This window comes from Bacillus rossius, chromosome 7 (assembly GCF_032445375.1).
Source record: "Bacillus rossius redtenbacheri isolate Brsri chromosome 7, Brsri_v3, whole genome shotgun sequence".
In the NCBI taxonomy this organism is placed as follows: domain Eukaryota; kingdom Metazoa; phylum Arthropoda; class Insecta; order Phasmatodea; family Bacillidae; genus Bacillus; species Bacillus rossius.
In genome coordinates, this window is record NC_086335.1 from 66033990 (window position 1) to 66057905 (window position 23916).

The 23916-nt window shown below is 39.3% G+C and overlaps 1 protein-coding gene across 1 annotated transcript in view; it reads left to right on the plus strand.

Moving 5' to 3' along the window:
• Positions 1–714: 714 nt before the first annotated feature.
• The window catches only part of LOC134534246 (clarin-2), a 29206-nt gene continuing 6004 nt past the window's right edge, over positions 715–23916 (plus strand). The window contains exon 1 of the mRNA XM_063372533.1: positions 715–1216. Within this exon, the coding sequence (XP_063228603.1) occupies positions 997–1216 (220 nt within the window). The 5' untranslated portion in view covers positions 715–996. The remainder of the gene's footprint in view (positions 1217–23916) is intronic.

Consider the following 23916-nt stretch of genomic DNA (forward strand, 5'->3'; position numbering starts at 1 on the left):
TTCCTTTATGTAATTTATGTTGGCTTTAACGAAACCCTGTGCTAAGGCGTTCTAATTTATTAGAAATTATTGATGGTAGAGTATTAAATTGAACACATTACCATTTATATAACATTTTGTAAATGGGTTTTAAATCATCTTTGCTATAGCTGGTGCTGCTACCTAACGTAACTCATACCCAACCGTAACCTGTGTACCTTGGAATATATATTTCTTCCTTGCTCGCTGTCAGATTCATTTAACTGCGATCAGTCCAAAAATTCCTGTTTTTTTCTGTGGTGGAGGGGAAAAGAAACCTTTTTGTGAGAATCTACACATTTGCATGACTTTAGAGTATTGTAAATGTTTTGACTTTACACAACTATCTACTTATTTAATTTACAATCTCCTAGACGTACAAAAACCTACCCTTCTGGAAAAAAAAAATTCTACATATTTTAACTAATATTTTACGTATTATTGATATAACTGACCATACATATACAACAATCCAATATTTTATTTTAAATACGAACACATTAGAATACAAAAACTTATCCTCCAGGAAAAGTAAAATAAACAATTCTCGGGATATATTTTTAAATAATAATAGATCTGACTTAACCTTCTATCCCATCAACAAAGAAAATAATCCGAACTTGCATGAACGTAGAATATTCGGTCGTCTGACTCAGCATCAATGAATCTTACGGTTCTCGCAGTCTTGCCATCCTGTCTAGTCGAAATTCTTTTAGACTACTATGCTGGTAGTTGAGTGATGTGAAGTTCGTGTCGCTCGTTGTGCGTACGTCGCATGTAACTGTCCCAAAGAAGGGCATGTGCGTGCGTAATTCAGCGATGGTATGGTGTGACTAGGGTTATAATTATTCCGTCCGTTCGATTCGTTCTTCGTGTGTGGGTATGTCGTGACATTTTACACGTGATCGCAGCACGGCCATTAACTGCCTGGACTGTTGACAGGACGATGATCGTGAAGTGAGAACGTCCGATGCCAAAATGAATTTTTTCAAAAGGGGAATGATTTTTGTGACGTTTTTTGGCTCATGCTTGGTACTAGGCTTAATAGTGGCCGCTCTGGGAACAAAGTTTTGGGTGGTCGCCCGTGCGAAAAGAGTTTCAAACCCCGATGAGTCTGACGGAAGGATAAATTTTGGTCTTTTTCAAGGCCGGAAAGACTTGAATGTTGCTTATGGATGGAGGACGTACCCTATTGACAGTGAGTAAAAGTTTTTATTTATATATTGTATGTTTTTACTCTTTACATTAATAAATATTAATTAGATCAAAGTTGATCGCTAGTCAAACAATGCGGGCAATAATGATTGTTTCACTTATGTTTGCACCATCTTGCAACTATGTAATTTATCTGCTGTAGACTTCGATATGAGAGGTGTGAGTTCGTATCCTAGGCAATACGTGAATGTGGTGACGTTTCTTCGGATTTCCAAGAAAGACTACCTATTGCCGTCATCAGCAAGCAGGTGCTGTTCCAGCGCCGGGCAAGCTGGGTAACAGGGCCCCTCATCGGCCCTTAAATTACCGATGCTTTTGAAATACCACTGTTACCAAGGTGTGACTTCCAGAAATTTTCCATCTACCTAGTTTTTTTTTTTTGTTATGGCTTCTAGACCAATTTATTCTACTTATAATTTAATTTTTTAAGTTAACTTCTATAGGCGCATTATGAAAAAAATTATTAGTGAATTTTGACGATGCGCGTGCACCATTCAACGAAATTTTTACTGCATGAAAAAAAAAATCATATACAAATAAAAATTATATATATGCTTTTAAATCTTATACTTTAGTTATTGATTTTTAAAATTAGTCAATATCATTAAAACATTTATTTATTGTGAATTTTAGTGAAAGATATATTTATAAACTTTTTGAAGCGTATTTTCAAATATATAAGTGAGGTTATGATCCCGGATGTATCATTTAACAAATTATTAAAATTAATAATTCAGAATAAACATTCAGCATATTTATTGATTTTTATTATTAATTTCAATCATCCCGATTAATTTACTAAATTAAATGAATAATTTTATTCCCATGTTAAACTAATATTTAATACTGAATATTTATTTAAAATTTTTACTTATATTGAATTTATAATTTACCAACGTATTTATAATATCACTCCATGTCTTTTATTTTTTATTTCTATTAATTATTTGCATGCAAAAAAAAAGTAAATTTTTATTACGCCAAGTACTAAGGTATGAATAACCTATACCGCCTGTACATAAATACACACACTTTTTTTCTCACTAATTCATAATATTTCTAAAGAAAATATGATTAAATGGCAGTGCGATACCATTCTGATATTAATTTCCCAAAATATTTTAACTTTTATTCAGATCTTTTTTTTACTTCAAATTTTTAAAAATTGCTTTCTTATCATTTGATGCCTTGGTAATATGTTAAAAAATTTATCAGTTTTCAAATACCTTTCTCCATTTATGTCGCCGGATGTGTCAAACGTGATTGATTATAAAAATATTCGCATTTAACGCGTCGCGTCCATAATTTTTAACCATAGTCAACTTAATATAGGAGTAATGAATTTTTTTTTTATGTCGTTTAAAGCTGCTTTTTTTTTTTTTTTTTTTTTTTTCGTTTCCTTTGCTGTAATGGTAAATTGTATCAAAAATTGTTTCAGACAAAAGTTTTAAATTATATTAATAAGATTTACAAACTGTTTGTACGGATTTAATGATGTGCCTATTAAGGGAGTCATTAATTATTTTTTTCCTCCAATCTCCGTTTTTGTTTCCATCACTTGCAGTTATGATCATATTAAACATTTATTTTTAACTAACATTTGGTGTTACTCTAACAAGATATAACTTCATACGTATGTGAATTTTGCCATATTATGGCAGTTACAATTTATTGTAAATCTTCTAAGTATTATCTAAAACTTTCAGCTGAAATAATTTTTATAAGACAAACCATTTCGTATTTATATGTATTTTAATCATCAATCACTTTAATACAATGGTTACATGATCCGTAGACGTCACTGGCCGCTGTATGCCTTATGGGCCAGCTACGTAATCGCTTTGCGCCTTTGCTTTTTTTTTCTCCAAATTTCCCTTTCGACGTTGCCATAGCTCTCTCATTCGCTCGGTCACTGGACCTTTTAGTCTTTTTTTATTGTTCTTTTCGATGCGAGTTTTCTTCTGACTTGCGTTTTCTATAATTCCGAGCATATTTACGAGTCTCGTGAGATGAAATCTTTAATATTTTGTAATATTCAGTGTAATACCGATTGTCACTTATATTCCTGCGGAAAATGTTATCGTCTCACTTTGGGTGCTAACAGTACTCCGTAAGCTCATCACAATGACTCCTGAATCAAAGTCATAGCTAAACGCGTTTCCAAGCTACTACATTTTAAAACAGAACACAAAGCCTACCATGACTTCAAAGGTAAAACAAATACTGTGCGTCAAACACGTACAGACACAATGGCGGCTTCAGGATGACTTTTCGGGAGGGGCTATCGCACAAGAAAGGTCGTAGTTGCAAAAAATGAAAGTGGTCAGATATTGACCTTAGAATATTATTTACAAATTACAGGTTTCAAATACAGAACCTTAGTAGCTCCATGCAACTTTTGATGAGATAAAAGTTTAACATATGAAATTAAATATTTAAGTAAACATATACACTAATCAATAAAATTGGTCTCGGGAAGGGCTATCGCCCCCACCGCCCCCCTTCAGGAGCCGCGCTTGTAACAGACATGATCTATCCGTTGTGGGCTCAACCATTGTTGACGCATTATTAGAATAGTAGTTATCAGCGCTTCACATCTGACGGTTGTTTTGTGACACAAAGTTTGACCGACTATTACTGCAACGAAGGAATATACATTTTTCGTGTCAAAACTTATTTCGTCAGTCAAGCGGAGTTGAACTTTTTCGTTCGTGTAAAGCCGGCCTTTGTTCCGGGTACAAGCGGCGTGGCGCTCGGAGGGCTTCCCGCGCGCAGGGAGTGGGCGACCCTCGGCCCGTAACTTTCACTGACCTCCAGCCCCGCCCTCCCCCGCACGATACTGTCCCTTCTTTTGCAAGTCTAGACAGGAATTACAACAGCCCGATATCTTGCCTCCGTCCAAAATCTGCCCGTCCGTCAGCGCCACGTGGCTAGACAAAGTGATTTACCACTTCATCCGTCCGTAAAAATATTTTCTTTTCCCAGAGATTTATTTTTGTCGTGTTCCTGTACCTTTTGTATGTTTTAGCAAATCCGCGAAAAAAATTAGTCATTAAATCCGTACAAACGCACGATTCGCTCTTTTTTTTTTTTCTTCTCCACTCCTGTACCACTGATATACCACTACTAACGAGATCTGTCGAATTCGTAACAACGCTGTACGCCACAGATTGCAGTTTGTAGTTTCAACGCCTTGGTTGACTGAAGAGTTGGTAAGACTGCACAGAGTGTGCACCGTAGCTGCTGTCCTTTATTTACTCTATGGCTGTCTGATTGTATTCCACCCGCGGCCGACGCGACGTGCGTTGGTCGAAGCAGAAGCAACATCTTTTCGGCGGGGGGGGGGGGGGGGGGGGGGTTAGCGCCTCGTGAGACTGTGGGGGAGGGGTGCGCGCTGCCGTCACGCACAGCGACTCGGTGCGTGCCCCAGGGCCGGCGACGAGGAGTGCGTGACGACAAGGCCTCCCAACCGTCGCGTCTGCGCGGAACGAGCTCGCGCGCACACCTGCAGCACGTGAGAGACCTTGCAAGGAACACTGCGTTATTGCGCGAGGGTTTGTGGTAGGTTCTTCTGTAATGCATCCCAAATATTATACATATATTTTTTATTTATATATATTATATATATATATTGGTCCCGACAAAAAACACTATTTATACCTATCCAAACAGTCATATAGTAATGTTGTGTGAAACAACATTTATATGTGTTACTTATAATTGGTTTATCAGGACAGCTATTTTTCCCCTGAAATACTTTGTGGGATCTATATTAACAAAAAAGAATTGTGGTGGCAATATATATATATTTTTTTCCTACGTGGGCTGAAGTGGAACGAGGTGCGAAGATAATGGGTGGGGAGGGGGGAGTAACAAGCACCCCGAGAATACCCACCGGCTCGTGGAAACGTCCGCCAAGTTTTCCACCTTGCGGGTAAATCTTGGTTTTACCTCGCCGGTAATCGAACCTCCGTGTTATTGTAGTTCGCTGTGAAAATAAATTGTGAAGTTGCTGTGGTTGCAAACTTGTGGAATGAATAAGTTCAGCGGTAAGACGCGGTCAAAGGTGGGTTTACTATTGAATATTAAGAATTAGTCGTGTACTTATGGTATGACCACAAATCAAGGAAGATATGGCTCTAGTTATACTAGTGGAATGGTTTATGATTCTCGTGAGGGAGTCTTGACGGATTGTGTGCGAATTGTATGTGACTTAAGAATTAACACAGACGGTTATATTTTGTATTTTTCCGAAAGGAATAGAAAATACGGAATTTTTTGTATCAATCAATAAACTTTAAGATATTTAGAAGAAAATTGAAGAAGTATTAAAAAAAGATCTTATTCGGAAATTTTGTGATTTGTGTACGAATTCTAGGTTATGAGCTAAGATGTTCCATTTTTAGGTTCAATCGAAGCCATGTGCCTTTTTATTCAAGTAGGTATTTAACCATGAAAAAATTACGTTGAAATAATTATCAATCGGCAACGATTCTTAACAAAAATGCATTTGAAAACGCAGAATATATGGCTGCATTTTCGCCTGTTTTCATTGGCTGGACTTAATAGACCATTAATCCAGTCACAAACTGGACATTCACGGTATTAATCGCGTGGTCGTTGGCGTACGGTGTAGGTTTTTTTTTTTTTTTTTTTTTAATTCTTTAGTTTTTCAATTGTAAACCCACCTTAGGTCCGTTTTACAATGACACGGAAACGGAGGCGGATCACGTAAACTCAGACGGATCTCACGGAACAAAGAGATACGGAGGCGAACTCGCACGCTCGGCAATGCCGAGCTCTTCCGTTTTCGTTGCCGCGTGCGACCAGTAGAAGCTGAGTATTTTTGCTGCGGTGGTAGCCAATTTTGTTTTATGTTCTAGATACGTTAAAAAAAATTGGTTGTCTGTAAAGTCGATTTACGGACGATAGTTTAACGTGACGTCATAACAAAACATTAATGAAATTTTTGCATACTTTTATGAATAAAATTGAATCTTTTTTTTAATTATAACTATTTTGTATGGATACAAAGAAGGAGTGAAATGAAATCTACAATTTAATTGATAAATTTACTTTTATTTGCACTCATTAATTCAAATATGTTTATTACTTTAACGAAGAGATTATTTTAACTATAACTTTTATACATGTTTGCTATTTAACTTCTTCCAATCTGTGTTATTCTGTTAAGGATAGGACGATGATAGGAAAAGTAGGAAACGAATGGGAGTGTTTCAAGTTTAATGTGCCTCGAAAAAGTCAAATCGATGGTTGTTTTAATCGAGTGGAAGAGAGAGAGAGATGCGGCGTAAACGTACAATGAGCGTAACGGGACACAGCGTAACGGGATAATGTGCGTAACGGGACACTTTTTCGTACGTGCAGCAGGCGTTCATCAATTTATTAGACGTCACGTCAAAAAATTTCAAGTACAATAATATGTATAGTGTTATATTATTACTTAGCAGTTTATTTTATTATACATGTAAATTTTGCCCATGTTATGATCTCGAAGCATTATAAATTTTCTAATTAAATTAATATTTCGTAACTTTGAAATGCAGTCCTATCGGTTGCCATTTATGACGTTTCCGAGCATCGTGGAAGCAGCAGACGCTGTTCCGGGGGATCCGTCTCTGGTTTCCGTGCCATTGTTGAACGAGAAGCCTTCTTTTCACAGACGAGAGAATCAAACGTCCGATCGTGCAATTTCGGTTTTTTTTTTTGTTCATTGTAACTTATGATAACTAATGGTCAATTAGGTTAGGTTAGCTACTATAAATACTTTAAAACATTGTGGACGGTTGATTTGGTTAGGATAGCTACATTTAAGTTACTGTGAAATCATGTAAACGGTTTCCTAGCCCTGGATAGTTACATATTAAAAAAGTTATTTGCTAAGCAACCATAAAATGATTTTACAGTATTTTTTAATGTAGCTATACTTACCTAATATAACCAACCATCCACAATGTTTTAAAGTATTTATAATGTAGCTAACCTATCCTAGTCGGTCGCGAAATTTAATGCCACGCCGGTTTATACAATGAGATAGAACGGGAGAACAAAAGCGAGCATGAACTTCGGGGAACTTAGGTGTGGCTCTCTCGTCTGTGAAATGAAGGCTTCCCTTGTTGAACGGGTCGCGATGTTAAACTAGGCGCAATATAACTCCGAGCTTGAGCTACGTCACACACGAGGAGTGTTGACTGCAACACGTGTGGGGGGTCGGGTGGATGAGGAGGGGGTATAAGCAGATACGGCGACCTTTCACAGCAGGTAGAGAAAAGCAGAAAACATTGACCACTTACCACTGACGTTCCAAGCACTACCTCAGTTCTTCAACGCCACTGACTGTTCCATCCGAAGAGTCTGATGTGTAAACGTCACAGCTGTCACTGTTTGCATCACCTAACTGAACAATCACTTTATCAATTTCAATGTCAAAACGCACATCCTTATCCCAGTATTCGTTCTGGAGTGTGACGTGATTGCAAATCGGTATCCAATCTTCTGGACCCATTCGGTTAAATATCTCCTCGCAAAGTTTTTTTACATTTATTAATTGTTCGGTGAGCCATTTTTCATAATTATCTTTATTCATGTTTTTGTGATAATCCCCTGTTGCCTGGTGCGTCTTCCACATTGCAAGAGCATTTGGGATAAAACCCTTTTCGCCACCTGCGTGAATCATTATTAATCTTTGACCCTTCACGACAGGCACTAGTAAACCATTTGAGGACATGTCACTCCACATTTTATTTTTTACATGAGACGACAATATGTACGACTCATCCATGTATATAATTGTGCGTTCATCGTTTCTATATTGACGCATACTCTTGAGATATTCTATACGTTTTTGCCGAATATCTGATTTTTCTATTAAAAGTAAGCGCTGCGATTTGGTTTTTTACCACCTGAATCCTAGCTTCTTCAAAGTGGTCCTTAAGGTTGTATTGCTACCTTGGTAATTTATGTCATTTTTTAGTTTACGTCGTACAGTTTCGACAGTCGGCACACTTTTTCAAGTAGGTAAGTAAAAATTGTACACAGTACGTCGTACCACAGCTTCATCAAAGGTGTCAAGTTCGTGTTGTACATGTTTTCTTTCGCTTCTTGTTGGGCGTCTCGAAAGATGTTCCTTCACCAGCTTCATTCCTCCTAGCCCCCTTTTAATTGTTTGTAGTCATGCGAGACACACCCGTCGCCTTAGCTGTTCTCAGCTGTGCTTTCTCTAGTGAAATGGAGGGTTCCTGCAATCGCGCTTCATTTTCCATAAACTGCAGAACGTTATAGACGATTTCCCGCGCCTGCGAGTGCAGTTTTTTTACTCTTAACTTTTGACAACACTGGAGGCATCTGAACAAAAGTGATACACTACATGCACACAAACCTCAGATCCAAACTGTAAACGAAAACGTTTAGTAAGTACCACGGATGTGTTAACGAACGTATTCGTCGGATTTCACCGAAGGAGTAAGTTTTCACTCTGTGCAGTAGCCTGTAGCCCCCGTTGTTACGCATTATCGCTGGTTCCCGCGCCACGTCTGCCTTCTCCGGTGTCGGGACTCACATACACACAACGATTTTCTAACCGTCACCCAGGCTCGGAGTTATGTTGCGTCTACATACGTGTAACACAAGAGTCTAGCGGCAGCAACGCTACTTCCTGCAACTGGCTGCAAATGCCGAGCCTTTCCGAAGTTGGCCGAACGGGAGCGCCTACCCCCTGGATGTTTTTATTTTTTATTTTTACGCGCGCGTTTATTATCTCCAGTATAAAAAAGCCACACAGACTGTTTAGTGGGTGGTTGGTTATATTAGGTAAGTATAGCTACATTAAAAATACTGTAAAAATCATTTTATGGTTGCTTAGCAAATAACTTTTTAATATGTAGCTATCCAGCGCTAGGAAACCGTTTACATGATTTCACAGTATCTTTAATGTAGCTATCCTAACCAAATCAACCGTCCACAATGTTTTCAAGTATTTATAATGTAGCTAACCTAACCTAATTGACCATTAGTTATCATGTCCTTACCTGAAAATTACAAGTTGCGTAAAATTGCAAGGGAAAATGGGGCGTCCCGAGAATATTTGTGGAGGACAAAAGACTTCCTAGATTTTATACGGTATGAAAAATATACAAATCCACGAAGTACGTTTCTTCAATTAGGTATTTTCTTCTAAAAACAATTATAAATAAATACCTTTGTCTTGTTTATGGTCTTAACTTTTTATCAACACCTCCATATTTATTTACAATGAACAAAAAAAAACCGAAGATGCACGATCGGGCGTTTTGCTCTCTCGTCAGTGAAAAGAAGGCTTCACGTTGCGGGATCGCGCCGCCGGCCCCGGAACGAGCGTGAGCGGCGTTGCTGGCGCTAGACTGTCGGGTAACCGCCCCGGTCGCGAGGCCGCAGCCAAGGTCGACCTTGGGACCCCGAGGTCTTCGACTCCCCCACCCGGCCGGACTCGGCTGTCCCCTCCCACCCGGGTGTCGAGCTGCCGATACGTCCGCGAGCAAGGAGGGGACTCCAGACTGCAGAAGGGACATGACCAAAAAAAATACACTTGAGACTATTACCGGACAGCTCTATACTAACTACACAGGCGAGAGTGTGAAAAATAACCTAGCGGCAAGAGGTGTAACTACAAACAATTTTATATATATATATATAGTGTCAAATTATATTTAATATTATCTGGTGTCAAACATTATTAATTTAATTTTTAAAAATTTAAGAACTGGAGGTTTATATCTGTCATAGATCTGTTCTATGATTAAAAAAAGGTTTTTCCAAGAGTAAAAAAAAGTTATTTTTGTTGCCATAATGTTGGTACCATATGTATTAAACAGATACATTGTTCATACTGGGCATACCGTTTGCCATCTATCGGAGTAACATGACAACAACGCAAGGTTTTCACACAAATTTCTTGGAGCTGTCCGGTATTAGTCTCTGGTGTATTTGGCATGACCAGACCTCGCCGCGGGAGCTGCCGGCTTCCCTCGCCAGAAGCGCCACGGTCGCTTGTCGTCTGCCGACCAACACATGTACTGACTTGTAAAATGTTCTTCAAGGAAGCCAAATTTAGAATACACAAACACACAGACACGGGAAATTCGCGGGTTCAATGACCTCCAGGATGGACTCCAATATCCTCTACACACTCGGGCAAATGCCAACTGTTCATTGGCTGCTGACTTGTGAGTCGTCTCGACTGGGTGGCCTGTGATTCGACACTTCTATGAGTGAGGGTCTCTGATCGGCCCTCAGTCAGTGAACCAATGACAGAAGCTGCATTAAGGTATAATTATTTGAATTTTAGCATAACACGAAATGAACCCGCGGATTTTCCGGGTCTCTAATTATCTGGTACAGAGTTGGTTGTGTGCACCGGGGGAAAAAAAAAGTTGTGGGCGCTGCACAATATTTTACCAATATGGACAAATAAAAAAAAATTGGTGGTAACAACAAAATGCCATTCAGTATTAAAAATCGTAGTCACTTACAAGCCACTACTTGGTCGCTTCCAATTCACATCGCTGTCAAAAACGAACTATTTGGTAGGATATATTTAGACCAAATAGGTATTGGTAGCCAGAAAACTGTTTCCCCCCCCCCCCCCATCCTTCTGTGTACTCGAAGCTGCAGGGTGAATGCTCTTCACACACAGCTGGCTCTGACGATACGGTTCATTTACGACCGCGGGGACACTGTGGCTCTGAGGTCGTGTACGTTGTTCTGGCTGGGTGTGTACCTTCTTCTAGCTGGTGTGTAACTTATTCTGGCTGGGAGTGTACATTGCATTAATGTAAGATGAATTTGGTTATTTAACTTGTTTGTAAATGGTATTCCTCTTAAATAAAGAAACTAAGTAGTTAACCTCACTGCTGCAAGAGTTTGTTTGTAGACTTACCTACCCACTACCACGTACAAATATATATTTTTAGTTCCTAAAAATTATTTTTTTTGACTAGTAGCGTGTCTGACGTTATATAACTCTATCTCTCTCTCTCTCTCTCTCTCTATATATATATATATATAATATTATATAATATAGTGTGCGAAGAGGATATAGAAACACTTTGCTCGCTGTTTGCTTTCAAATGATCTAAAGACATTTTATGATGTCGAGTGATGGCGGGTGGGTTATTGGAGAGGGTGGGGGTTAATATCACCCCAATCCCCCCTCCCCACTTGCGCCCCTACGCGTGACTGCACTAGGTCTGGTCCCGGCTCGCCGCGCCTTCCCACAAGTCAGTGCGCGAGATCTCTCGGCGGAAAGAACGCCGAGATGTTCTCAAAGACGGCGCTTTCACTTTCTGTCGGTTATTTGGCAACGCGGCTGTTTGCCCTTCTCCTTTATGCAGAAAAGCCCCGCGTGCCCAATTTTCCCGGAAGTTGATCTTGGTTTACGCGAAGCCGTAGCTTGGGAACAAGTCGAAGCGAGGATTGCGTTGTTTTTTTTAACAATATATTTATTAAAATCAGCGATGAATGCTGAAATCAGGTGATACTAAGTCAGTGAATGTTTCTTCAATGTAATCGTTCACATATCGGTGACTTGACACCGCTTTCCTTATATGTTAAAAACTTGTCATTCATCGTCATAGGTAAAGTTTAACTGCATACATCCGTACTGAAGTTCATAGAAATCGATATTTTCCGTGTATACGTCCAACAACGAGTGCGATGTATCGATCACTTTTTTTGACTTCGCTCTTTGCAAGAAAATCAACTACCGTCCATTGAAGATACGTATAATTATAAATTTGAAATACATTCTCATTGGGCCTAGTTCTTTTTTTCTTAAGTTATATTTTCAAGAATATTTTGTGTATTCTTGTGTGTTAATTTTAGCCAATTAAATTTCGCGATTAAAACAACCTTTGTTGGTAGTGTTAGTAAATATATATTTTGTATACATTTATCACAAGTCAATTATCTAAATAATTATGAGGATGATTAATTTTTTTAAAGGAAGAATCACCGGAGAAAATTTGTATCGAGACCCGAAAAATGTAATAAATGATGTACCGCAAGTTGAAAATATACTTAAATAAATATTAGAGCGAAAAAAATAGTCTAATGTATTATAAGTGCATGATCACCAAACTAACAAATATTTTACAAGTTAGATTTTCTCAAGAATTTAAGCGATTTTTTTTCCTAACCTAACCTAACAAAAAACTAAGTGTGTTTGGGAGGGGTCCGGGTTAGGAAAAAGACTCCAAATGCGTCTCAGGCCGAAGCCCATACGCTCTAAACATGCAGGTTGTTGGCCATGCAGGAGAGGTAGCATGCATCATGTGCTAGGAGGGGAATTGGCCAGCCATGGCAGCGATTGGCGCCATGACCAACTCCCCTCACTGACTATTCTAGACTAAAAACTAGATAGAGTTGCACCTGTGTTTTCGTACCATGTGCGTCTCTGCCCGAGGACGGGAGCAGATAGCAGTTCCCGAAACGTCGCTTGTTTCTGTTTTGGAAAAAATATTGTGTTTGTTTCGTCTTTTCGTTTTGTCTTGTTTTTGTCTCGTTTCAACTGTTGTGCTGAATTTTTTTAGGTTCAAAATTTTTGTGCTGTCATCGTTCGTGGGGTTTTTTCGTTCTCTTAGTACATTTTTCTTTGTTTTTCTTTGTTTGTTGACCATATTCCTGTTATGGAATATTATGTGGTGTTTATATCCTGTTGGCAACAGCAATTTTTTTGCTTAATTTATGTTTTTTGTCTTTTGGGTAATTTTTTTTAATTATTTTTATTTTCATTTTTTAGTTTTCTTCTACAAAAAAGTGCTTAGCAATGTCGTATGTCCAAAAACTTACATCAAGTCATGCACTCCCACTGCACAAATCTTTCAAAGATAATAAAAAACTAGATAAGTTGGGCCCAGGTTAAAACCTGCATGGACACAGGGAAGAATTTAAGCCTAATAGTTGGCAGCATGCAAGCTGGGCTTGGTTGACGGACGGACCGGCCTCGACCGCGGGGTTTCGTGGTAACGGGGACAGGCGTGGAGCCCGCTGGGTGTCCCCGGGGTAACGGGACCCTCCCCGGGCCACGCCCCGGCCCCGTCTGTCCGGCGCATCGCGGCTGCCGGTGCAGATACCAGATGGACTCACGCGTGGAATCAGGGAATTGTCGACAGATTGCATGCCATGGCTGATACTTCATATTGCCATCCTTGAGCTTTTTAGTGTGTGCGAGACCAGAAACCCAAGTTCCTACGACTAAACTCTGTGCACTTTTATTTCAAAGATGCGCCCTACTATACTTTTTGCAAAATCACTTGGATTGTTCTGTGGAACAATTTGGCACACGGGCCTGAAGTGTACCTGATATTAGTAGTTGTTGTGTCATACTAGCTAATTACGTATAGGTGTACGGCAAGGAGGCAAGGGGGGGGGGGGGGAGGAAAGAATACTTCCCCACCAGTTGGGTCAGCTAACTCTTTGTAAACTCGCGGCTCTAATTTCGCAGGTTTTTTTTGTAGCTATATTTATGTTATTTTTAGTTACCGCATGTGGTCGTGTCTTAGGATACTGCGTGAGTGCATTTGAAGTTTACGTGAATACCAACATTATTGTGCTTTTCCCAGTATCCTGCAAGCAGTGCTTTTCTCGACTCCTTGTCGTGACCGCGAGGCAAGTTGACCTGAGCCAACTGGAGCTCGTAGTGCAAGAGCGGATTAAAGATCTTCTCAACTCGGACGCTGTTAACCTCACTTTTGCATCCATCACAAGCGCAGAAACTAAGGAGTCGTTTTGATTTAAGCAGGATCCATACCCGCCCCTTCCTGAATTTAAAAGAAAAAAAATTCGAAAACAGAATTAGAAAATAACACCAATTTAGCTACTTAAGTTTACAAAGATACCATTTTGGAAATAATATTTTAATCCTTAGTAGGCAAAGTTAGCGTATTTCCTCCATACGAGTGTACACAGAAAAGGCGGGAATTGTGATCCCAAGTATAGAATATATTATATGTATATATATATATATAAAATGCCAGTTTGCACAAGTTTAAGTATGTCTTTCCTACAAACTTACGTTTTTTTTCCATGTATTTATTAACATTTATATCTATGTATTTATGACTTGTCTTAATGAAATCAAACAGTTGACTTAAGGAACAAAGTATAAAAACAAATAAAATTTTAACACAGTATAAAATGTCCAGTTTTTATTTTCTCAGGCAAAATCATTACTTAGAAATTCTGTGTGTAAACATTGGAGTACTAAAATTCTACTACACCTTAGATTTCAGTGTGACAAACGATTTCTTTATTCCGAAAAATCCATTATAAAGAATAAATACTTACTACGGCTCTGTTTGAAGGACGCCACGGCGTTGGATGTTGAGGAACAAAGAAGCTGTCATGCAAGCGCGGCTCCAGAAGGGGTGCGGTGGGGGCGATAGCCCCTCCCGAGACCAATTTTATTGATTAGTGTATATTTATGTTTACTTAAATATTTAATTTCATGTGTTAAACTTTTACATCATCAGAAGTTGCATGGAGCTACTAAGGTTCAGTATTTGAAACCTGTAATTTGTAAATAATATTCCAAGGCCATTATCTGACCACTTTCATTTTTTGCAACTACGACCTTTCTTTGTGCGATAGCCCCTCCCGAAAAGTCATCCTGAAGCCGCCATTGCTGTCATGTCACTGAGGAACGAAGCGGCAGGCAGTATACTGGCCAAGGAAGAATTGGAGCAGCAACAGAGACGTTTCAACCGGCGGGTGTTTGGATCTCCCGAAACTGACAGCTAGGACACTGATGGCATTCTTATCGATGTTTTGCACAACAAACGCAATCGGCACGTATTTCGATCGGTTTCAGAACCAAGGGGGAAAAAACCGCGGCCAATAATCGTTACTTCAAGAAATGGTTTGAATTTCTTTCAGAAAATATTAATTAATTTTACCTGGCATTTCAAAATTCTAAAATTTGTTACGATTTTGACAGCCAAGAAACATTAAATGAGTTTTTGTGATAGAAATGCAAACCATATCATGAAGTAGCCAGTGGCATTGCAGTTAAACCTAAAAAAAAAAATTCAGTTCTGCAATAAATTAAATTCTCCTTATTTGTACAACCCAAAAACGTTAAAAATGTAACTTTGGCAGCTAATTATGCAAAACGTGTGCGCTGTATATATTTTTAATTTCGTGAAAGTTAAAAAATTCAAAAAGTCTACAAGTCTATCTGTAATTACTGTAAATATAAAATCTTGACGTCAAATGGGAGGCACCCCCTTTTAGTTTATGTCTTATCACGAACGCAGTGAAGTGTCCAATGTGAAAACGGCTTCCGAAAACACGCCGGCATCCACACTTCGTGAAGATCCAACACCCGAACGCCTAGCGGTGCGTGTTTCTGCAGTCGCTAGGTACGGTCTCAAGATTGTGTGGACAGTGGGCGGGGAAGCACCACAACGCCGAACGTACAGTAACGCCGAAAACCATAACGCCGAATGCCTAATTGACTACAACGCCGACAGCTAGAAAACTCCTGTGTACCACAACGCCTAAGTACGTTGACGAAAAATGTCATTGTAGGACTGTCACTAAGGTTAGGTTAGGCTAGGCTAGCCTAGGTTAGGTTAGGTTGTGGTATTTCGACGTTGAGATACATTTAAGAAACACACACATTCATTCAGATTTTTTTTATTTTTCTCCTGTGCCTCCTCCCCCCCCCCCCCCCCCCCCTCGCAGCAACATTCTTCGGCGTTACTGTATTTCGGCGTTGTAGAGTTGTAGTACACAGTAGTTTTTTAGCTGTCGGCGTTGCGGTCAATTTGGCATTCGGCGTTATGGTATTCGGCGTTATTGTACGTTCGGCGTTATGGTATTTCGGCGTTGTGATAACGACCCACAGTGGGACTATGAAACAGCTATCGGGACTTGACTGGCGTCGCGTGCACATCTCGACATCAGGAAGAGCTTGTAGGACTTCCGTGTCTCGGCTCGGGCTCCGTGTGAACCGCTTCCCGCGCTCGGCTCGCGTGGTTCGCGTGGTTCGCGTGGTTCGCTTGGCTTGCGTGGTTCGCGTGGTTCGCGGGAACGCACAGTCCCTCCCAGGCCCTGATCTACAATCGGGCCAACCGGACATTTGCCAAGAGTGCGGGGGAAAAAAAAGGAAAAAAAATTGAGATACGTGAAAAATACTATTTTTTAACGTACGGTAATGATTTGGTTTTCAAAAATACACGTCAAGTGGAAATGTTAGTTTTTTATTAACTGTTGAAGTAGGTACGCTTGAAAACATTAGGCCTTAAACCAAATACTTTATAAATGGATTTAAAACTCTTTTAACAAGTGCATAGTGTATTTTAACTCGTGTTTCATTACGTATGAAACTGCAACAATTATTTATTAAATTTAAGTAAGAAAAAAAAATCAAGTAGGGTATGTCTTTGATGAAAAACCTTATTTAGTTTCATAATGTGATGTTTTAAATCTAATGATAAATAATCTTGAATTAAAAAAAAAAATATATGATTTTTGGGGGAATTGGATATTGAAAAAAAAGGGGGGGAGGGCTAAAGACTATCTGCCCAGAGCGGGGCATGATCCCTCCTGGGGCATGTTGTGTTCCAAGATATTTTATCCCGTCACTTCACGCCAATATCGTAATAGAGACGTGGCTAGTCCCCTCTCTTGCAGTCAGCCTTGTCTCTCTCCATGGTTATGCACTTATTAGAAATGATATAACTCATAAACGAGGCGGAGTGGTGGCAATATTTGTTCGTACCTAACGACTTTACGATCAAAACTGTTTAAACGTTCCTACCAGAGTGGGCCTGTATCCGAGCACCTATAAAAAGAAACCACGAAATCTGATATTTAAGTACATCTGAAGACATTCAAATTCGTAAGGGGCTCCTTAAAATGACCTTAATTTTTTATTAATGTATAAAGGGACGGACCGTGAAAACTGTAAACGTAACATGTGAGTATCGCGTAACTTGTAAGATTTCAAATTAATAATGGTAGAATAAAAATTACAACACTATTGTTATCAGAGGAAATTCACCCCCCCCCCCCCCCAACCCTTTTTTTTTTGACGTGACAACGTCTAATAAAACGATGAACGCCGGCTGCACGCACGAAAAAGTGTCCGGTTACGCACATTGTTCCGTTACGCTGTGTCCCGTTACGCTCATTGTACGCTTGCGCCGCATCTATCTCTCTTCCACTCGACTGTTTATAAAGTGAAGTGAAAAGTTAATGTGGTTTTCATTGCGTATTACAGCAGCAATTTCGGCAATAAAGGTTAATTATTCTTGCATTTTAAAAATCTGATTACTAGTATAATTTCAAGTATTTATTCTTTTATTATTAAAATAAAAATTATTCAATTTTATTCATAAAGTATGCAATCATTTCATCAGTGTTTTGTTATGACGTCACGTTAAACTATCGTCCGTAAACCGACTTTACTGACAACCAATTTCTTTCAGAACAATTTGCCAAGCACTCCGGATGGCTCTGGTCAGGAGCTGGCATGCTTTTACGTCGTTCAAGGAAGCCAACGTAATTTTTTTCTACTAATATTTTCTACTAATAAACATTTTTTTAATGAACATTGGTAGTTGTAAATTTTGTTATTTAATCAAATATTAAAATGTAATATATTGCTCAATCCACTCACAAATTACAACTTCTAGAGCGGTGCTACATTTTTATATTTTATTCACGGAGATGAAGTATAAATGAATTCGCGCACAGGAAGAGCCGCGCCGATGGCTCGCTCCACATCGCGCGCGATGTCCGCGGCGATCGTGGGAACTCGGCCCAGTTCGGCCAACTCCGCCCCCCGCCACTGACCCACTCTCGGGACTGGGGGGCGACCTTGCTGCCCGCAGGTGTCAGGAGCAGGACCGTCTAACCGCCCGGGGCCTCGCCTGTAACTTTGCGAACACAACAATTGAGTCCGCAAGTCCTTAATTACATTTTTTTTACGAAAGTCCTTAATTCTCCATAACTTTTTTACCATGTATCCTATAAAACTCCTTGATAAAGATGATATTCCAGTCGCATCAATATTGAAATCACATTATTTAGTGTGTGTTTATTTATTATTTTGTTTTGGAGTGTTGACAGCATGTCATGTTTCACCCTTGCACTTTGTGAGTGTGTGTTTCACTGTGGTATTCAGCTCCTCAAATACTCTTTTCGCCTGTGATTCTTGTGTGAATGATAAAGCAGCGGATTTAAAATAAAAATATTTATAATAGTTTAATTTATGGTAAACAAATAATAAAGACGAAATATGATATAGGCTATACATATGAAAACAGTTAAATCCTTAAGGGTCTCCTTAAAATGATCTTAATTTTTATTAATGTAAAAAGGGGCGGACCATTAATACTTAAAAAAATTTGGAAACACCCGGACCCCGGGGATATTGCTCCCCCCCCCCCCCCCTTTTTTTTTTTCGTGATCCCTTTGCCAATAACTCCCGACGGCTCTGGTCAGAAACTGGCATGCTACCGTAATATTTTTCTACGAAATATTTTTTACTAATAAACATTTTTTTTTTAAATATTACAACATTGGTAGTTGAAAATTTTGACATTTAGTCAAATATTAAAATTGAATATAGTGCTCAATCCACTCGCCAAATTACAACTTCTAGAGCGATGCTACATTTTTCGTTGAAGTAGATATCAGGTCAGGGTTGCCTTATAAACCTCCCCCCCCCCCCCCCCTTCCCATGTGTCTTTTTCTGAAACCAAGGGCGTACGAAATTCTATAATTGAAAATGTACCAAGAAATGGAAAGAAGTTGAAAGCAGACAGTGGAGAAGTAGGTGCTCCCTCCCCTTCTCCGATTTGAAATTCTGCATTCGCACCTGTCCACAACTGCCGGGACTACCTGCATCCACTCCAGGAGCTTCGGCATGATGGGTGGCTCGAAGTAAATGAGTTGGTGTGTACCATCTTTGCCATGTTGATACTTGAAGTTAAAATGAGAACTACCTTTCACCCACCCACCCCTATTTTATCCTAAATATAGCAGAACATTTTTTTTATAATGAAGTTTAACGCTAATTCCTTGCAGAAGTGTTAGTATTACGTTTTTTTTTTAGCAATGTTCACTGCATGATGGCATATGTATGATTCTTCCTAGCGAGTTCTTTTCAAGCCGTTAAATCATGTCAGCCTTTAAATAGCTTCGATTTGTTTTGCTAACCTGTTAGGTTCAACTTGAGAACAGACATTCACTATTTGTACCTCCATGCGCGTGACCCCGTCGTCGTTGTAACATCTCGGATTCTCGCGCAAAGAATGAACCCGACGGACGTGTTGTGCTGGGAGACGTGGCAACCCTGCGCCGCACGTGGCAACCCTGCGACGCGGCCAAGGCCGCTGCACCTGAGCGGAAACAGCAGCTGGCGAGGACTCTGCGTGCGTGTGGAGGGGGCAGGCCGCAGCGGCAACGGCTTTTACACGTCTTCGAAGAATTTTCTGATTCGATCAATTGTTAACACAGAAAACGCGAGGATGCAGGAATGGGCCCTACATGTAAAAAAAAAGGGGGGGGGGGGGGAATAATTTCCTTCCCTTCCCAAATCCTGAAAAATTGATAATTCCCACCAACAAAAGGAAAGTATCTGAAAACAGACAACGGACTACGTTCCTGTTCGCGAAATGAAACCCAGCGTACGCTCCTGAATGTAAGTAGGTGAGGATGCTGGATTCTGATCACAAATTGCTCTGAATATTAAGTTTCTGCGGTAAACAGGGGAAAAAAAGTTCTGGCCACGAGTTACGACATGAATAATAATCGAAAATTTTCATTGAACGCCATTTAATATGCTAATCAAATTATTATTACATGGGCCTTTTTTTAGAAGTTAGTTTCTTTTGTTTTTCTTTTCTAGAAGACCGCAATAAAAATAAGAGATGGATAAGAAAACTATCTTAATTTGTTTTTAGAGTAATTTTAATTTCGCGAGAGATATGCCAATTTTTTTGACGAGTTTTTTAAGTTAGCCTAATTTTTATCTGCATGTTCAGCGTTAAATATCATTGTTTCTTACGTAAGATTTTAAATCTTTATTTGTTGTGAAGACGCGGATAGCGCCGGCGTTTCTTTCCGTCGCTTTCTGCGAATTCAACCATCGTGACGTCATGCGCGTCCGCTCGTTTCGTCGACGCATTCACTTGTTCCGTGGCTTCGCTGACACGTACAGGGAACAGACCTCTGAGTTTCACGCGCGGTCATGACTTTGACCGTGATGCTCATTTCAACAGCTTGAATAATAATAATAAAATAATTAGGGACACGCATGCTTTTGCACAAAATTTGTGTGGTTCATCTGAAAGAAACCCAACCAATCACACGAGGCCCAAAACGATGCCACAGTGTTTTAAAAAGCAACTAGTCTCGAAATATTTATATTTTTTTATCCAGCTCAAAATTATGTGGAAGGAGGGGTGGTTTGGGATTGTTCGTAATTCAACCTTTTTCATGGAAGAGCAGTGTCCGTGTTACCATACAAAAATAAACACTAATACAACATCAAGAACACCATCGTGTATTAAATATTTATTATACATTTGAGCAATTTTTGTGAGGATTAGTTACAAATTATCTACGTACAGCATCTTGATATTTATTTGCGAAAACATATTGATGGTGAATGCAGTGTTTCTAACCATTAGTAATTCTTAAGACTTTTTTTTTTAAATACACAATAATATAATTAACATGTGTTATTTGTTGTTTGTATATTTAGTTTCTGTTTTGTATATATATTTTTTCCACTTTGGAAGGAGAGGCAGCTGTCTTCTCTCTCTCTCTCCCCCCTCCTCCCCCTGGATACACCATTGCTCTTCTATTTATCACGCAGACAGCAGCTAATGTACACAAGTCATAGACCCGGGTGTTAATGGTAGTACGGGTTCCCGAACCCGCGAATTTGTTCAGTCTCAAACTGTTTATTCTAGAGCTGTAGCAAACAGTATGTATTCGGTACTGAGTAACGGGTGCGCCATCTAGTACCGAGTAACGAAACGTTACACACGAATGCATTTCGTTACTCGCATTTTTCATATGTTTTACGCATGCGCGCGCTTATTCGATGAATTTAAAAACGTACGTTACAAATAACGATGTTTGTTTATTAAGTTAAGTATAATTTGGAAATTCGTCGTCCCAAGTTTTTACTGTTTGGTATTGTGTGTGTAGACAAAGTTTGAGATTGGAACAGAAACAACGTAAGAAAGTATTTTTTACAAATTAGAAATATGTAGGTATGTTTTTGTTTTTTATTATCGAGTATTTTCACGTTTTTTTTCTTATCTTAAAAGAGATAATATAATAAAGCCGCTCTAATGAGATTTAATTGTTTCTTGGCTAACAAAAACTGTTAATGATCAAATATTGTTAATTGTTTATATTCGAATTATTATTTACGCGATGTCATACTGTACGCGTACGCCATACGACTCGATTCGTTGCTGTAACATAACATAGCATGTTATGCGGTATCAGAAGTAACGAGTAACGTAACGATACGATAGTAACGAGTACTAATTGTTATAGTAACGGATACATACGGGTACGCTTTTTTTCGTTACTTTTACACCTTTAGTTCATTCTGCTGTCGCGTTCTTCTCGACTGCACTGTTGACGCGGTGGGGGAGCGGGAGGGAGAAAGCGTCCCACGCAAGATGGCCGCGCCCCGGAAGTAACTGGGCTGTGGCGCGCGAGGCATTCCCTCGCATGTGGAGCTTGACGCGCGGCGACACACTTCGGCCGAGCTTTGTAAACTGCGCAGCAGCGCAAGGACACCACGGGTCGTGTGACGTCGCCAACCCTGTAACTTAAAACTACTTACTTAAAACAGTAGAAAAACAATTTTCCACCCCGGGCTATTTTGATAAGTCATATTTATATTGAAAACAAAATAAACGGTCCATAATTTGATTTAAAAGTTGTATTTTCTTTACATTGCTCTGCGTGAAAGTTTGACAGGTGTAAAATAATACTGTTCCTTTCTTTGCACATAACGTCTGCATCAGTTTTCGGAACACCTATCTTCAAAAATGGACGTCAGAAACTCGATGATTGCGTTGCGTATTTGCGTATTGCACAGTTTACAAATGGATTTTTGAAAACGCCGTTAAGTTTGGCCATTAAGAACTGAAAACCTTATGTATATAATGTATGTAATTAATTATAAACAATACATAAAAAAATTAATAATCTTATCAGTTTTGAATATATTTCGTTGACATACGCCACTGATTTTGTTATTGGTTGCCATACAGAGAATTAAAGAATTAATCACGACGATTGAAAACGATGAGACAGTTGCAACAAGAGCAGTATAAAAACAGAATAAAGCAACAACCTTGGACTATGCATAGACGAACATAGCGATGACACTGGGCAACACATGTACAGCACGGATGAGCACAGGACAGCAGCAGATTCGGGGGTGGGACACACGGTCAGAAGAGTAAAAGAAGCAATAGATAAGAAATATTTCTGAAGCAGTTTTTGGCCATTTGTATATTAAATATTTCTCAAAGACCGCTGCATAGCTATAAATTACTTAATATCTATATCTAATACTTAGACTGTTATTAGTGTCTACATATTAAGTGTCGTCCCCTTGCTTTTAATGGGCAGAGGTGTTCATACTTCCGGTGCCACTCCCAGATGTCAATCCTATATTGCGCCCTTGACACGGTAGGCACCAACCCAGTGATTTGGGGGGGGGGGGGGTGGAGAGGGTTTACACAGTAGGCTTTCTGCGTTCTATGACGCCTAGGCACCAAACCAGCGATTTGGGGGAGGGGGGGGGGGGAAGTGTGTGGACTGGAGAAGGTTTTGGGTGGTATGTACGGAATACTTCCCAGTTAATGGGAAGTAAAATTTAATTAAAAGTTACATTTACATTTGGCTTATTTTAACGTATTTCTGCCGACCTAAAAAGTATTTTTGATTTAAACATATTTCCAGTAATTTTTAGTTATAGACATGATTGTGTTGGTATGTATGTGTGGGGGGGGGGGGGATTATTGGGAAAACGAAATATTTTTTTTTTTTGTTATCTTGTAACTTAGGGTGATGGTCAATACCTATTTAAGTTCATGATTTCGCACTAGAAAAAAAAATTCTAATGTTTTATTGCCACGTTAATTATGACGAGATTCCACTGGAGATTTGTTCGTAAGCATTAATAAAAATGACCTGAGGATAATTATTTATTTGGAAAGAGTATAAAAAATATGTTCTAAAATGAATTAGCAAAACCATCGTCGAAATTTAAGTTACAGGGCTGGGTTAGTATTGTTTGAAAGAGTAATTTACCCCCCCCCCCCCCCTCGCCCCGGTTTAGGGGTGTGTGGAGGGAGCTCAATAAACGTAAATGCGTAAGTACGTTGCGGGAATGGGGCACAGATCCGAACAAGCCCGAATATCTACCTTCGGCCAATTCCTAAACAACCATCAAAATGATTTGACAGTATTTTAATGTAGCTATACTAACCTAAAATAACCAACCATCCACAGTTTTGTAAAGTAATAAAAAATTATCCCGTAGTTGGCCGAAGGTAGATAATCGGGCTTGTTCGGGTCTGTGCAATACAGAATGTACATCATAGGCTTCTCGTTATGACAGCTAGAAGTAGAGCGCGG